Genomic DNA, 16745 nt, shown 5'->3' with positions numbered 1-16745 from the left:
GACTTTAGTCAATATTAGTGATTAGAGAACTTCCTAGTCTTCATTTTCCAAGTCCTGCTCCTCCGAACACCACGCAGTTAGCAGGGCATCTAGTCCCACATGAACGGAGGGAAGTAGTGACTTGTAGATCACAGAAAGTGGTTTTTTTTTTTAGAGCGTCATCCGAGATGACAACCCCTCCATATTACAGACCTAGAGAGCATCCTAAAGGAATTCCATCAATTCTACAATATGCTTTATCAGGATTCCCCTCTGGACCCCAATAGGTCTTGTTGGAATTTCTGGGAGACGTATGATTGCGGCCTTTGTCTGCTGAGGTTAGGGAGGTACTTGACAAACCCCTATCACTCTTGGAGATTGAGACTTCTATCCAATCCTTTCCCAATCATGTCCTGCTCCAATTTAAACAAGTAGGACCCAAATTGCGCTGCATAGAGAATGCATTAGGCAGTGTAAATTTATCTTTCAATCTATCAAACGTAAATAGTGTACTCCCATTTTAAATATTTGAAAGGTATCTGATTCCTTTATCAGCCCAAAGACCGGGGTCTGGTAAGGAATGAAATTCTGGTAGCATGGGATTGAACCAAAGCAGAGTTGGTGGAAACCTTTTACTCCCCACTATACTGGATTTAGTAGTGACAGCATGCCAGGCCTTAAATGCCCTCATAGCGGCTGTAAGGGGCAGGTGAGAGACTCTTTGACCCCTGTAGAGGAGATTAGGGAGAGTCTCTTAGGATCCCTAATGTGCAGCTTCTAATACTACTGAGGCATTTGTGTCATCAGAGATAAGGCAGTTATGAGCATGGATAAAGCGTGGCCGCCAAATAGTAGGTATGCAAGTCTGGGCAAGCCCAGCCTCCTTGCGTCCAAGGTCTGCATAAAACTTTCCTGCTAAATCTAGCTGGTTGGGATTGCCATAAGAAGGAGACTATAAGTGAATCTAATTGTTTAAAAAAGGATTTTGGTAGCTGCTCTGGGATGTGCCTAAGGCTATATAATAGAATTGTCCCATAGAAAGAGAATTAAATCATCTGCATAGAGCGCTACCTTGTTTACAAAGGAGCCCACATGAATCCCAGCTACCTTATTGGATGCCGTCAATGCCCCCACCAATGGTTCCATGGCCAGGGCAAACAAGGCAGGGGAAAGAGGGCACCCCTGCCTCGTCCCCTTCTGGATCAGAAAGGGAGACGACAACTTGCCATTCAGTTTAAGGCTAGCTACAGGGACTTTATATAATATCTCAATCCACTTCCGAAAGACCAGGCCGAAACCAAAGAGCTCTAACACCTGCATCAAGTAGCCCCATCAGACTGTGTCAAAAGCCTTTTCGATATCTAAGGCTACCAAGACTCTCGAGGTAGTCTCTTCAGGCTGAAGCTGGAGATGTGTGAAAACCCTACGGATATTGACATCAGTGTATTTGCCAGACATAATGCCAGTTTGGTCAATGTTGTTATTTGATGGCAACACGTGCATTATCCTGTTGGCTAGGGCTTTAATTAGGATCTTTAGGTCGTAATTCAGAAGTGATATAGGTCTATATGAAGAGCATTGCATCAAATCTTTGCGAGACTTGGGCAATATGTGCCTGATACATACTATCTGGTAATTGACTAACCTCCAAACAATGAGCAAAATGTTTTTGTAACCTAAGGCCCAATAGGGCCATGTGGGCTTTGTACCACTCTCCTGGCAGGCCACCTGGCCCTGGGGATTTATGATTGGGAAAGGATTGAATAGAAGTCTCAATCTCCAAGAGTGATAGGGGTTTGTCAAGTACCTCCCTAGTCTCAGCAGACAAAGGTCGCAATCATACGTCTCCCAGAAAATCCAACAAGAGCTATTCGGGTCCAGAGGGGAATCCTGATAAAGCATATTGTAGAATTGATGGAATTCCTTTAGGATGCTCTCTGGGTCCGTAATATGGCCCTCTGTGGGTGACTGTATCCCAGGAATCACAGTTTGATAGAAAAATTCTGCTGCTAAATTGGCTAGCATCTTTCCATTTTTATCCCCTAATTCAAACACTTTGGCAGCCAGGCGTTGTGCATCAGACTGGACCAATGAGGTGTAATGGAGCCTGAGCTCCCTCCTAATCGGCGACAGGCCCGAGAATGATTCAGGAGTCAGATCCTCTGCAACAGCTACTGAGGCCTCTAACTCAAGCTCTTCCAGTTAAGTGGTCTGTGAGGCAAAATCAGAGCACAGGGCCTTAATAGAGGAAATGTATTCACCTCTAGCATGAGCCTTGCATGTCTCCCACACCACATCAAGGGAGGTGGAATCCTCATTGTTCTGCCAAAATTCAGACATTTTAGGGAATACCATTTCCTAAACCTTGAGGTCACCAATTTAATGTGGCGCCAGCCTTCAACACCCCGGGTCCCGACTCTTACACGAAGATAACAATATTTTGAGAGGGGAGTGGTCTGAAAGATCTGCCTGGGAGGTAGGAAGCCACATGAACACAGGAGAGGGCCAAGGCAGTTCCAAACATTAAATGGATAGGAGAATGTTATTCATGGGTACTCAAAACATGAGAATAAAACTTGACCCCCGGATGCTTCCACCGCCAAATTTCTTGCAAATTGAGAACATCTGCCCAAACAGCCCGCTTTGGAGGGACAGCTCTGAGTGGGTTTGATGTGTCTAGCGTATTATCCAGACGTCTTTGCAATTCCACTGAAAAATCAGGATAAAAATGCACCGCTGTGTGCTCATATGAGAGGGTGGGATGCCTTCCGGCCTCACTAAGGATGCGGTCACGGTCTCTGTAATTAAGGAACCTCACCAGGAAAGGCAGCGGTGGAACCCCAGGTGTGCCCCTGGCCAGTAGGAACTCTGTGGGCCCTTTCCACCACATATGTTGGGGGGACCTCGGTCAGGTTGAGAAGGGTCTTGAAGAAGGTCTCTGCAGACTCAGCTGAGTGATCCCCCTCCGCCCCTCTGGAAAGCCTAGGACTCTGACTTTGTTCCTCCTAAGGCGGTTTTCTGCATCATCAGATTTAGCCACCAGGGTTTGGATGGTGCGTTGTAATGTGTAAAGGACAGCTTAATGTTGAGCAGTGAGATCCTCTGAGGTGGAAATCTGGGACTCTGTCTCAGAGAGTCCGACCCTAATTTTGTCCAAATCTGCCCTGATGAGATTGCATTCCGCAGCCAGATGGTCAATGCGTAACAATATGGAGGATTAGCTCTGCTCTATGGCTGAGAGGATGACCGCGGTATAACTTGCCTGCCTGCCGTCTGTTACAGCCGAGAAGCCGCCGAGTCCACCGCCACCGAACGGGTGCCTTCTTCCCCGTCGGTGTGGCTGACGATTTGCTGCCATTTAAGGACTTCTGCGATTGAGTTAAGAAGAAAGGAAGGAAGGAGACTTCTGTAAATAGCCACAGGTGGATGGATGAATGGCCCCCAAACACTCCCTAGGAGGCTGAAATGACTACAGCCGCGTGGGTTGAACCAACAGCCTCCCGATGCAGTACAGCAGGCCTGCCCCCTCCAGGCAGCATCACAGGCAGGGATAGAAGAGTGGATCGTGTTTCTGGATCTGGCAGGGTGCGGAGAATAGAGTAGGTCTCAAGATGGATTACTGCAGCTGAACTGGCTGGTAGAGCACAAAAATACTGACAGTGGGCTGAAGCAGCGGATGCTAGGGAACTGGTATGGTAGGTATGCAGGCTCCCCAGGCTGATTTCAGCAAGGATAGCAGAGGATTGAGACCGGCAGCTTCAAATTGGTGGCTGGCCACGGGAGTCTGAAACCAGCTGTTGCCGGATTACTGTGGCTGAATCGGCCCTCCAGGCGTGGCAATATTGATGGGGGGCTGAAACAGGAGATGTGAGAAAACTGGTAGGGTGAATATGCAGGCTCACCAGGCTGATTCTATCAAGGATGGCAGAGGATTGAGTTAGGATGATCAGAACTCCTCGCAAATATGTCCACGTCGGTTCACATCCGGACATGCCCCCCCCCCCCCCGTGCATTGCGCTACTTTAACCACTGGAAGATTTTACCCCCTCCCTGACCAGGCCCTATTTTGCGATTCGGCACTGCGTTATTTTAACGGATAATTGCATTGTCGTGCGACGCTGTACCCAAATGAAATCAATGTCCTTTTTTTCCCCACAAATAGAGCTTTCTTTTGGTGGTATTTGATCACCTGTGCGATTTTTATTTTTTGCGCTATAAACAAAAAAAGAGCAACAATTTTGAAAAAAAAAAAAACAATATTTTTCACATTCTGCTATATGACATTCACAAAAAAAATTTGAAAATCAAAATTTTTTAACATTTTAAGCCAATTCGTTTTCTGCTGCATATTTTTGGTAACAAAAATCACAATAAGCGTATTTTGATTGGTTTGCGCAAAAGTTATCGCGTCTACTAACTACGGGAAAGATTTATGTCATTTTTATTTTTTTATTTTTTTTACTAGTATTGGCAGGGATCTGCATTTTTTTGCAGGACTGACGTAGGCTCTTTACCATGTGATCAGCTGTGTCCAATCACAGCTGATCACAGTGTTAACAGGAAGTGACAGTTATCGGCATTCCTCTATTCACTGCTGACAGGGCGTGAGTATAGGAGAGCCGATAAGCAGCTTTCCTGACGGGGGGAGGTTTGCACTGATAATCAGTGTAGTGATTATCAGCACAGCCCCATTAGCGATGTCCACCAGTGCCTACCTATGATGCCTCTGAGTGCATTATCAGTAGTGCCCATCAGTGCCACCTATCAGTGCTGCATATCAGTGCACATCGGTGCTGCATATTAGTGTCTCATCATCAGTGTCTATCAGTGCCCGTCAGTGCATCCTCATCTGTGCCCATCAGTGAAGGGGAAAATGTACTTATTTACAAAAAATTTTAAACAAAGAAAAAGATTTCATTTTCAAAATTTTCGGTCTTTTTTCGTTTATTTAGCAAAAAATAGAAATACCAGGGGTGATCAAATGCCACCAAAAGAAATTTCTATTTGTGGCGAAAAAATGATAAAAATGTATATTGGGTACAGCGTTGCGTAATTGTCATTTAAGGTGCGACAGCATGGAATGCTGAAAACTGGCCGGGGCCAGAAGGGGGTGAAAGTGCCCAGTATTGAAGTGGTCAAGCTGATAACACACAAACAATTCTAATTTCTGTTTGTTTGTTTTTTTAACACACCCATTAAACATTTACAGTGTTGGAGGGAAAAGTAAGTGAACTCATAGACTAATTACTTCAACGAAAACTAATTAGAGTCAATAGTTTGCACACCTGGAGTCTAATTAATTAAATGAGTTTGGATGTGTGATTTAAAGCTACTTTGATTAACAAAAGGCACTGAAACATTTTAAGATTACTGTTCATAAGAAGCATCAGCTGGTTTGAACCATGCCTCACAAAAAGGAGCTCTCTGAAGACATACAATCAAGAGCAGTTGATCTGCATAAGGATGGAAAAGTAAACAAAGCAATCTCAAAGTGTTTAAGCATTCATCATTCCACAGATAGACAAATTGACTATAAATGAAGACAGTTTAGTACTGTGGCTACTCTTCCTAGAAGTGGGGACTCCCAAGGCACAACACAGAATCCTCAATGAGGTCAAGAATAAGAGTAACAACTAAAGGCTTGAAGACACCACTGGAACTGGCAAACATCCCTGTTCATGAGTCTACATAAGTCTTTGAACATGTCGGAACACCACAGAGGAAGCCACTGCTCTTCAAAAAAAACATTGCTGCACACCTGAAGTTTGCCCAAGAGCACCCTGAATATAGAATATAATGTAAAAAAAAAAACATTTTAAGTTATACTTTTTCATACCTATTTTCTGAGGGCTCTCGAATAGTTACAGCATAGTTCTTGCTGTCTGCTCCAGGCCTCAGAATTAAGTTGCCATTGCTTTCGTCCTTCATGAGCATGTCTGCAGCTTCTGGACGTGTTACATTGTAAAAGCATCTGTAAGAGATTGAAACTGAATGTAATCACAGAATTTTGCAAGATACAATGCATGTACGTGGGTAAGGAAAGTATTCAGACCCCCTTAAATTTTTCACTCTTTGTTATATTGCAGCCATTTGCTAAAATCATTTAAGTTCATTCTTCTTCCTCATGAATGTACACATAGCACCCCATACTGACAGAAAAACACAGAATTGTTGACATTGTTGCAGATTTATTAAAAAAGAAAAACTGAAATATCACATGGTCCTAAGTATTCAGACCCTTTGCTGTGACACTCATATATTTAACTCAGGGGCTTTCCATTTCTTCTGATCATCCTTGAGATGGTTCTACACCTTCATTTGAGTCCAGCTGTGTTTGATTATACTGACTGGACTTGATTAGGAAAGCCACACACCTGTCTATATAAGACCTTCCAGATCACAATGCATGTCAGAGCAAATGAGAATCATGAGGTCAAAGGAACTGCCTGAAGAGCTCAGAGACAGAATTGTGGCAAGGCACAGATCTGGCCAAGGTTACAAAAAGATTTCTGCTGCACTTAAGGTTCCTAAGAGCACAGTGGCCTCCATAATCCTCAAATGGAAGACGTTTGGGACGACCAGAACCCTTCCTAGAGCTGGCCGTCCAGCCAAACTGAGCTATCGGGGGAGAAGAGCCTTGGTGAGAGAGGTAAAGAAGAACCCAAAGATCACTGTGGCTGAGCTCCAGAGATGCAGTCAGGAGATGGGAAAAAGTTGTAGAAAGTCAACCATCACTGCAGCCCTCCACCAGTCGGGGCTTTATGGCAGAGTGGCCCGACGGAAGCCTCTCCTCGGTGTAAGACACATGAAAGCCCGCATGGAGTTTGCTAAAAAACACCTGAAGGACTCCAAGATGGTGAGAAATAAGATTCTCTGGTCTGATGAGACCAAAATAGAACTTTTTGGCCTTAATTCTAAGCGGCATGTGTGGAGAAAACCAGGCACTGCTCATCACCTGTCCAATACAGTCCCAACAGTGAAGCATGGTGGTGGCAGCATCATGCTGTGGGGGTGTTTTTCACCTGCAGGGACAGGACGACTGGTTGCAATCGAGGGAAAGATGAATGCGGCCAAGTACAGGGATATCCTGGACAAAAACCTTCTCCAGAGTGCTCTGGACCTCAGACTGGGCCGAAGGTTTACCTTCCAACAAGACAATGACCTTAAGCACACAGCTAAAATAACGAAGGAGTGGCTTCACTACAACTCCGTGACTGTTCTTGAATGGCCCAGACAGAGCCCTGACTTAAACCCAATTGAGCATCTCTGGAGAGACCTAAAAATGGCTGTCCACCAACGTTTACCATCCAACCTGACAGAACTGGAGAGGATCTGCAAGGAGGAATGGCAGAGGATCCCCAAATCCAGGTGTGAAAGACTTGTTGCATCTTTCCCAAAAAGACTCCTGGCTGTATTAGATCAAAAGGGGGCTTCTACTAAATACTGAGCAAAGGGTCTGAATACTTAGGACCATGTGATATTTCAGTTTTTCTTTTTTAATAAATCTGCAACAATGTCAACAATTCTGTGTTTTTCTGTCAGTATGGGGTGCTATGTGTACATTCATGAGGAAGAAGAATGAACTTAAATGATTTTAGCAAATGGCTGCAATATAACAAAGAGTGAAAAATTTAAGGGGGTCTGAATACTTTCCGTACCCACTGTATATATATAATATAGGGCCATATCTCTCAAAGCAATTTCTTGTGGTGCTGGGACATCTGCTCTGAAGAGCAGGATGAGGTGAATATGCAGTAGAACAGGAGTTAAGTATTAGGGGTAATTAGGTGCTAAGGGTTAGGTTCAAGGTTGGGAGGGGGGATATGTTCATAGGGTTTGGGTAAAGTGTTATATGAGAAAAAAATAGTTGCAGTGCATCTCTGTAATACAGGCACATTTCACAGTGTTTTTGCCCTTTAAAGACACCACACGTATAGAAAAATACCTGTTGGCTTTTGATCTGCAAGAAATGCACTCAAATCCTCAATTCCTATTGTGGGCCAACAACACATTTTTTGTGGACTGAGGGATGTCAGCCCTGTCAAGCTCTCTTTTGGTAAACTACTTATATCATTCCACTATCTTCATCTCCAAAGCAAAGGCATGAATTGACTGGTATCGCCCAAGAGAAAAACATTTAAACTTCTAATACTGGACAGGGTACAGCTCTGCCTTTTTGGCAAGGTTAACAGTTTTTTGTACTTATAAAAAATATACATGAAATTAAATAATACAATAAAACAACAACGCTATTTCAATTGTATATTTAACAAACCAAAAATTGAGCAAATAATAGAAATTCATTGTTTTAGGGCCCACTTTTTAGGTTAACTAAGCCTAGAATCAGGGGGGTCACAATGGTGACCCCGCCCCATGCTCAAGGGGGCCCATGCAGTGTCCTTGTCCCTTGGCAAGCGTGGCAGACATCAACAAAGCCAGCCGGAGGTATAACTGGCTACACAGGAATGTTCCGCATGCCTTCCTCCCCGTCCTCCTCCCTTGGCAAGTAGTGTTTAGGATGGATGGATCTAGGGAGTGGTGCACCTCAAACCCCTCCTATGGATGCTGTGCCTCGGTATGTGCTGTAGTCGGTAAGCTCCTCACTCAGCCTCGGAGTCGGACTGTACTCAGTCACACACAGGATTTACAGCACAGCTGCTCCTTACCCACGCTGCACACAGATGAGCCAGGATACTTGTACAGACATTCTAGAGAGTGTGTAGTTGACTGTTTGCAGTTCTGACCTTTAAAATCCTCAGATCGGAAAGGCAGCAGCGCTGCAATAGCAAGTCTGCATTTAGGGAGAACTAGCACTGCTGAGAGGCCTGCCAGCAATGACCCCCATCCCGTGCCCCCCCCCATCATTTACCCTGCTGAAACCCATCCTCTACTCAGCTGACCCCTGTTCTCAGCCCTGCAGACCCATTCTCAGCCCCGCTGACCCCTGTCCTCTGACCCGCTGACCCCTGTCCTCTACCCCCCTGGCCCCTGCCCTCTACCCCGCTGGCCCCTGTCCTCTACCCCGCTGGCCCCTGTCCTCTGCCCTGCTGGCCCGTCCTATTCCCTGCCAGTGCCATCCTATGCCCCGCTGACCCCATCCTATGCCTAGCTGATGCCATCCTATGCCCTGCTGATGCCATCCTATTACCCGCAGACCCCTGTCCTCTTCCCTACTGGTCCTATCCAATGCCCTGCTGACCCCATCCTCAGCTTTGCTGGATCCCATCCTCTCCCCTCTTGACCCCTGTCCCATGTCCTACTGACCTCGGTCCTCTTCCCTGCTGGCCCTCGTCCTCTGCCATGCTCACCCTTTTCTCAGCCCCTCTGACCCTGTCCTGAGCCCCACTGACCTATGTCCTATGCTCTGCCAATGCCATCCTATGCTCCGCTGACCCCTGTCCTCTTCCCTGTTGACTTTATCCTATGCCCTGCTGATCTTGCACTATGCTCCGCTGACCCTATCCTATGCCCTGCCAACCCCTGTCATATGCCCTGTTGACGCCATCCTATGCCCGAAAACCTTTGACCTCTTCCCTGCTGACCTCTGTCCTATGCCAGGCTGACCCCTGTCCTATGCCCGGCTGACTCCATTCTATGCCCTGCTGACCCCTGTCCTCTGCCCTGTTGACCCTGTCCTCTGCCCTGCTGACCCCATCCTATGTCCTGCTGACCCTGTCCTATGTCCTGCTGACCCCGTCCCATGCCCTGCTGACCTTTTTCTTCTTCCCTGCTGACCTCTGTCCTATGCCAGGCTGACCCCTGTCTTATGCCAGGCTGATGCCATCCTATGACCCACTGACCTGTCCTCTCTCCTACTGGCCCCATCCAATGCCCCACTGACCCCGTCCTCACTCTGAGCTGCCAGGTGAAAGTGGTGGGCTTGAATCTGGAAGTCAGAGGTTCCCCTGAGTTTCCTCTTTACCATACAAGCCCACCACTTTCACCCGGCAGCTCAGAGTGACCTGCCTGCTCCCACCTTGTGTGCATGTGCAGCCGGTAGAAACTTGGAGGATCTTGGCACAGGGTTGGAGTATCTTGGTGCATGGTAGAAGTAACAGGTAACAGTGGGAAGGCCAGGATCAACTTTTGCATCAGGGCCCACGAGCTTTAAGTTACATCCCTGGGCTAACTGTTATGGGCTTAAGTGTTAAATTATCTCTTTACCAGTTAGTTTAAGTATTAGGGCTAGGTGGAATTAAAGTATATGTATAGCAAAAACTTTTTTTAAAGCCCATCTCTAAGATGAAAAGATCCCCGCTGCACTGCCAGTCGTTAAATGCTTATTAACTCTAAGGGGTAGAGTAAGGCTACCCATAGATTCTTCTCTTTTGTTGTCATTCAGCCCATGGGCCGAGCAAGGTGGAAAGGGGAATCCTTCCTACTGTGCAGGGCTCCGCCTCTTTCGGAATACACTGATTGACAAAAGTTTTCCAGCATCTTCATACTATTTTTGTCAAGTAGCCTGCTCTGGCAGGCTACAGCTGTCTTCTCTCCTCTGCTCCAGGCTGTGGGTGTTATCATGTACAATGCAAGGCTTTTAATCTTACATTGTATGTGAAAAGGTAATCCAGCTCCTGCAGCAATATGTACATATGGGGGGGGGGGGGGGCTGCCCCTATGCAAAAATTAGCGTTTACCCCTTGCAATGTGGGAGGGGGGGGCTTGGACTATTTTTGGATAAAGTAGGGAAGGTAAAAATTCTATTTGGTTATTGTTTGCTGTCTCTGTCCTGCTTTTGAGCTTTCCCTTCACTTCCTGTCTTGAAGATGCAACAGGAAGCGAGAGGAAACTTCTCAAAACTGAGATGTCACCATAATTGGTGTCTCCAATGGAATATTTACCCTCACCTATTGCTCTCATGACATCTTATAAGTTTAGTTATTTTCCCTCACTTTCTGTCTCAGAGACAATTGTTACTAGGACACACAGAGGGGTGAATTTATGCCCCCTTGTGACATCATCAACTGGTGCATGCTGGGTCAGTGACATAACAAGGGGGTCGTACCCCACACTCATTTACACCGGAGGGAGGCCTAGATCTGTGGACCCCTTGTTAAAAGGGGGTTTCCAGATTCCGATAAGCCCACGCCTGCAGACCCCCACAACCACCGGCCAGGGTTGTGGGGAAGAGGTCCCTTTAGAGTGGGGGGGTCAGAGCCCTAAAGCAGCCCCCCCCCCATGTTGAGGGCATGTGGCCTGGTATGGTTCAGGAGCAGGGCCGCTCCTTCGCTCCCCCCACCTCTTTCCTGGCTTGCCAGGCTACATGCTGGAATAAGGGTCTGGTATGGATTTTGGGGGGTACCCCATGTATTTTATTTTTTTTTAATGTTGGCATGGGGGGGTGGGGTTTGTTCTTAAAATCCATACCAGACCCAAGGTTCTGGTAGGTTCTGGTACGGATTGGGGGGAGTCCCTCATCATTTTTCTTTTTACATTTTGTTGTGGGGTTCCCCTTAAAATCCATACTAGACCCGAAAGGGCCTAGTTTGGATTGGGTGGACCCCTGTGCTTTTTTCCCTGATTGAATTAGTGTTAAAAACTGATCAGATGTGCGATTTAGATGCGTTCCCATTGACGGCAATGAGCCTGGAATTTGCATCTGAATCGCACCTAGTTCTCATAAAACAGACAGGACTCTTTAAATTTGCAGTGATTTTGCACTGCCGCTGAACCACATATATGTAAACCAGCTCCATATAAAGCCGATGTGTTTCACACGTCATGCAAATTAGATGCAGTTCAAAAAGCATCCAATTTGCATGTATGTGAACAGAGGCTTAGGCTCTAGTCACCCAAGTGATTATACCCCCTTGCGATTTACAGCAAGAATCTACGGATTACGGAGTCTGGAATGGCAGGTGTATGTGAATAGCTGTGGACGTTCAGCCCTTTAAAATGCAATGAAATGGAAATTTCCTGACAGACTCCATGGCAGCATACGTATCGGGTTTGGCTCCGCCTCCAAACCTACCCATAGGACCTCACTCCCATAAATCTTTGCTCCTGTTCAGCACACGTGTTCTTTTTTTGTCCTCCAAAGGATTACCTGATATCCTACCTGAAGATGGATTCCGGGTGATGGATGGCTCTACCAGTCGGGTATGGAGCTCTCCAATAAGCCCCAGCTGCTGCGGGGTATGGAGTAGGGGCGAAGATGTATGCAGCCTTGGCCAAAAAGCCCAGCTGCTGCGGGTGGCCGGTACCCTAAGAATGAGATAAGTCCGGTGTGTGCATCCATCCCTGGTGATCTGCGGTCCGTGAGTACAAAGTCCTCCATGGCAGCTATTTTGTTTATATTATTGCTTGCTCGTGCCTTTATGTTTTACCTGGTTTTCTCCTGCCTTCCCTGGTGGCTAGTGGTCCGGGGCCGGTTAGCGATTCACTTCCTGACCGGCCTCCGGTGCGCGCTACTGCGCATGTGCGGCGCCTCGGGAACGAGGCCTGGTTCTCGCGCATGCGCAGTGTAAGCACGGCGCATGCGCAGTAAGCTGGCGTCGATGGCGATCGCTGATGACGTCACCAGGCGCCATATTTAAACCCCAGAGCTGTCAGCAGTGTTGTGTTTGTACACACTGCTGATACTGGGTGTTACACATACCGAAATCGTTCGTTTTGTGGTCATTTTGCTGTGCGCTGCCGCTCTGCCTGCTAACCTTGGTTCCTGGTGAGTACTGGCCCCAGTTTGGGAGCAACCCCCCCCCCCCCTCCCGCTTTGCTGGTTTTTCTGACATGCTGTCCGGCTCATTCTTGTAGGTCAGCATCAGAATGGAAGCTACTTTGCCCTCCGGTGGTCAGCCCGCCCCTAACAGGTATTTGGGGCTTCTTGGTGGGGTTGTGGGTTATAGGGGGTGGGGGTAGGAACTCAAGTGTTCCTAGCTTCCTGTCTGTTTTTTCTGTTTTTTCTCTTGTTCACAGCCCTCCTCGTTCAGAGACTAGGCACTCTTCTCAAAGAAGTGAAAGGCGCTCGAGCTCTCGCCACCGGCACTCTACAGGAAAGTCCCGTTCGGGCTCACATCATCGAAAAGCGTCTACTTCAGCCAGCCACGCACGGAGACCTGACAAAGCAGGTTGCAGAGGCTGTGGCGCTAGTGTCCCGGAGAGGAAGCTTTTCTGTGACAGATGTTTCTCCCAGGCTGCGGGAGAAAGGGATACTTCCGATCAACGCATTGAGGCTTTGGTCAAGAGAGTGGTAAAGGACTCTTCGGCAGAGTTGGGTGTCAGTCGTTCTCAAGACACTGCAACGGCTTCCCCAAGCCCTTCCCCTGTAGCACTACAGGTACAGGAAGATTTCGAGTCGGCCCACACAAGCCATCAGTCGATGCTCTTGTCAGGTAGCGACTCTGAAGATGAGGATCCCTGCTTGGGTTTTGAATATACCTTGGTGCCTTCCCTGGTTAAAGCGGTCAGAGAGACCTTAAATTGGGAAGAGTCAGCTGTTCCCCCTCCCAAGCAGAAGAAGTACTTTAAACAGCTCAATAAGGAGCGTGTTAATTTTCCCTTCCTGGGAGAGTTGGGTGAAATCATCTTGGAGGAGTGGAGAAAGGTGGAACGAAAGAATTCCTTAGTATCCAAGATGGCTAAACTTTACCCCTTCAAAGAGGATGATGTGAAACATCTTGAGTCTCCTCCTCTAGTTGACGCAGCAGTCATGAGACTGGTCAAGCACGTGACCCTTCCCTTAGAGGATACGGTCTCATTTAAAGACCCGTTGGACCGAAGGATGGACTCTGATTTGAAAAGAATCTACCTTACAGCAGGTATGGCCTGTAAGCCAGTCCTGGCTTTAGCCGCTCTATCCAAAGCCATGGAGTCTTGGGCTGATGTGGTAGACGAATCGGTCAGATCGGTTTCGGAGGAGGTGGCCAGAAGCGCTCCAATCCAGGAGCTTAGGCTGGGCGCGTCGTTCCTTGGGGAGGCTTCCATAGACCTGATCCGTCTATTGGCAAGAGTTATGCTGTCCTCGGTCACAGCTAAGAGAGCTCTTTGGCTCCGCCCTTGGGTTGCGGATCCGGCATCAAAGCAAGTTTGGTGCCGTATTCCCTTTGAGGGGTCCTCCCTTTTCGGGAATAAACTTGACGAGGCCATAACCCGGGCTACGGGCGGTAAGTCTGGGTTTCTTCCCCAGGATCGGCGCCAGTTCAACGTCAAGAAAGGACAGCCTACCAGAAAATTTGTTCCTGACCGGGCCAGGGAAGCTCGTTCTTATAGACCTGGTCGGGAGTTCAACCGGAACTGGAGATCCAGACAGTCTTCCAGGAAGACGACAAAGAATGTCTCCTCGGGGGACCGTGAGCCCACTAAGTCCTTTTGAAGGTGGGCCCGCTCAGACATGTCGGGTGGGTGCGCGTCTACGCTCCTTCCGGCATGTCTGGGCGGCTTCGATTCAGGACCCCTGGGCCGTCAGGACGGTGTCCTCAGGCCACAAGTGGGTCTTCAAGGAGAGGCCAGGCTCAAGGTTCCTGCCTACTGCCATTCCATTCCTAGAAGAAAGGCGTCAGATTTTGTTTTCTTACGTCGAAGCTCTCATTGCTCAAGGGGCTGTCATCTCCGTTCCAGAGTCCGAGCGAGGCCAAGGAATATATTCTCCGCTCTTTCTGGTCCAAAAGAAGAACGGATCATGGAGACCAGTAATAGATTTGACCTTCTTGAACAAATTCATAAAAAAAGAAAGGTTCAAAATGGAGACCCTGTTGTCCATACAGCAGTCAGTCCAGCCGGCAGATTGGATGGTGTCAATCGACTTGAAAGACGCCTACTTTCATGTCCCTGTGGACGAAGATTTTCAAAGGTTTCTCCGGTTCGAAGTGGGAGGATTACATCTTCAGTTTATCTGTCTCCCATTCGGGCTCTCAACATCTCCACGGACCTTTTCAAAAATCTTATTGGCCGTGGTAGCCCTACTGAGATTGAAAGGTATCCGTCTTCACCACTATTTGGACGATCTCCTCCTGTTGTCCCAAGACAGAGACCAACTATTAGTTCATCTGGAGCAGGTCGTGTCCACTCTCCAGAAGTTTGGTTGGTTACTCAACAAGGAGAAGAGTCACCTGATTCCAACTCAGTCCCTGATCTACTTGGGCGCTCTGTTCAACACGGAGAAGGCGACTATCTCTCTTCCAGAGGAAAAAATAGGGACACTTCGAGACAGGATTCGCTTTGCCCTCTCATCCTCTCATCTTCAGGCACGTCAATGCCTGAAGGTGATCGGGACTATGGTCGCAGTAGTCCCCATGGTGAAGTGGGCCCTGTGGAGGATGAGACCCTTTCAGAAGGGATTCCTTCAGCAATGGGATACGTGGCATCTGGATCAACGCATCTTCTTAACCCCTTCAATGAGAGCGAGTCTCCCCTGGTGGTTATGCAGAGACCACCTGCTGAACTGCCACTCTCTGAAGCCAGCTCCGTGGGTAGTGGTTACCTCGGACGCCAGCAACATAGGCTGGGGTGCCCACTGTCTGTCGGAGGTGGCACAGGGCAGGTGGGAGTTTTCCACTCGAGGATTAGTATCCAACATACTAGAACTCCGAGCAGCATTCCAAGCTCTTCGGGCATTTCCTCACCTGACAAAAGACCAACCTGTCATGCTGCTTCTGGACAACACCTCAGCAGTGGCATACATCAGGAAACAAGGGGGAACACGCAGCTGGTCCCTATTGAGGGAAGTGGAGCCGATTATGTCCTGGGCACAGAGAAATCTCTTGAATCTTTCAGCGGTTTATGTTCCAGGAGTCCAGAATGTCAAAGCAGACTTCTTGTCCAGAGTGGATCTGGACAACAACGAGTGGTCCCTTCACAAGGAAACGTTCGACTGGATCCTAACATTGGGGCTCTCTCCAGAGGTAGACCTCTTCGCCTCCCCCTGCAATCACAAACTGCCGAGGTACTATTCAAGATTCAGAGATCCACAAGCATCAGGGATAGATGCACTCTCGGATCAGTGGAGATTCCACAGGGCATATGCCTTTCCACCAATTCCGATTGTGTTACAGTTTCTTCGGAGACTCAGGTCGGAGCCAGTGGAGGTAGTGGCGGTGATTCCCTTCTGGCCGAACAGGCCATGGTTTCCCCTTCTGACGCTACTCAGTGTCCGAGACCCAATCCCGCTACCCTTCAGACCGGATCTGTTGTCCCAGGGGTCTGTACTCCATCCGTGCCCAGACCGTCTACATCTCAGGGTCTGGATGTTGAGAGGAGGAGGTTACAGGCTTTAGGCTGTCCAGAAACGGCAATCTCGACATTGCTTAGTGCTAGAAGAAGCTCAACGAACAGGGTTTATCAGAGAATCTGGGAAAAATTTTCTGCACAGCTGACTACAAGGCCTGATCCTCAATCTTCAATTAAGATCCAGGATGTATTGAGCTTTCTCCAATCAGGACTGGACTTGCCTCTATCAGTGAGTTCGCTCAGAGTCCAGGTCTCGGCTATTTCCGCTTTTACAGGGATCTCCTGGGCCACTCATGCCCTAATTCATCAGTTCTTCCAAGGGGCAGTGAGAATCAGATCTCAGAGAAAACCCAGGTTTCCCAAGTGGGATCTGCCACTAGTTCTGGATTTCCTGGCGGGTCAGATTCAAGACAGGTCTGATTCTTTGACCATAAGAGAGCTTACACTGATAACAGTGTTTCTGGTAGCTGTAACCTCAGCAAAAAGAGTGTCGGAAATTGGGTCCTTTGGGACACAAGAACCTTTCTTAACATTTTTTCCTGACAGAGTGGTGCTCATTCCCATGCTGGATGCGAGACCAAAAAGGACTTCTGTCTTCCATG

The 16745-nt window shown here is 47.9% G+C and overlaps 1 protein-coding gene across 1 annotated transcript in view; it reads right to left on the bottom strand.

Annotated features, from left to right (window-relative positions):
* STAP1 (signal transducing adaptor family member 1) overlaps positions 1-16745 on the bottom strand; it is a 168225-nt gene that overhangs the window by 53041 nt on the left and 98439 nt on the right. The window contains exon 6 of the mRNA XM_082262180.1: positions 5816-5950. Within this exon, the coding sequence (XP_082118306.1) occupies positions 5816-5950 (135 nt within the window). The remainder of the gene's footprint in view (positions 1-5815; positions 5951-16745) is intronic.

Source organism: Pelophylax lessonae (genome assembly GCF_965119305.1).
Source record: "Pelophylax lessonae genome assembly, chromosome: 1".
In the NCBI taxonomy this organism is placed as follows: Eukaryota; Metazoa; Chordata; class Amphibia; order Anura; family Ranidae; genus Pelophylax; species Pelophylax lessonae.
This window is presented reverse-complemented; position numbering and strand designations above follow the sequence as displayed.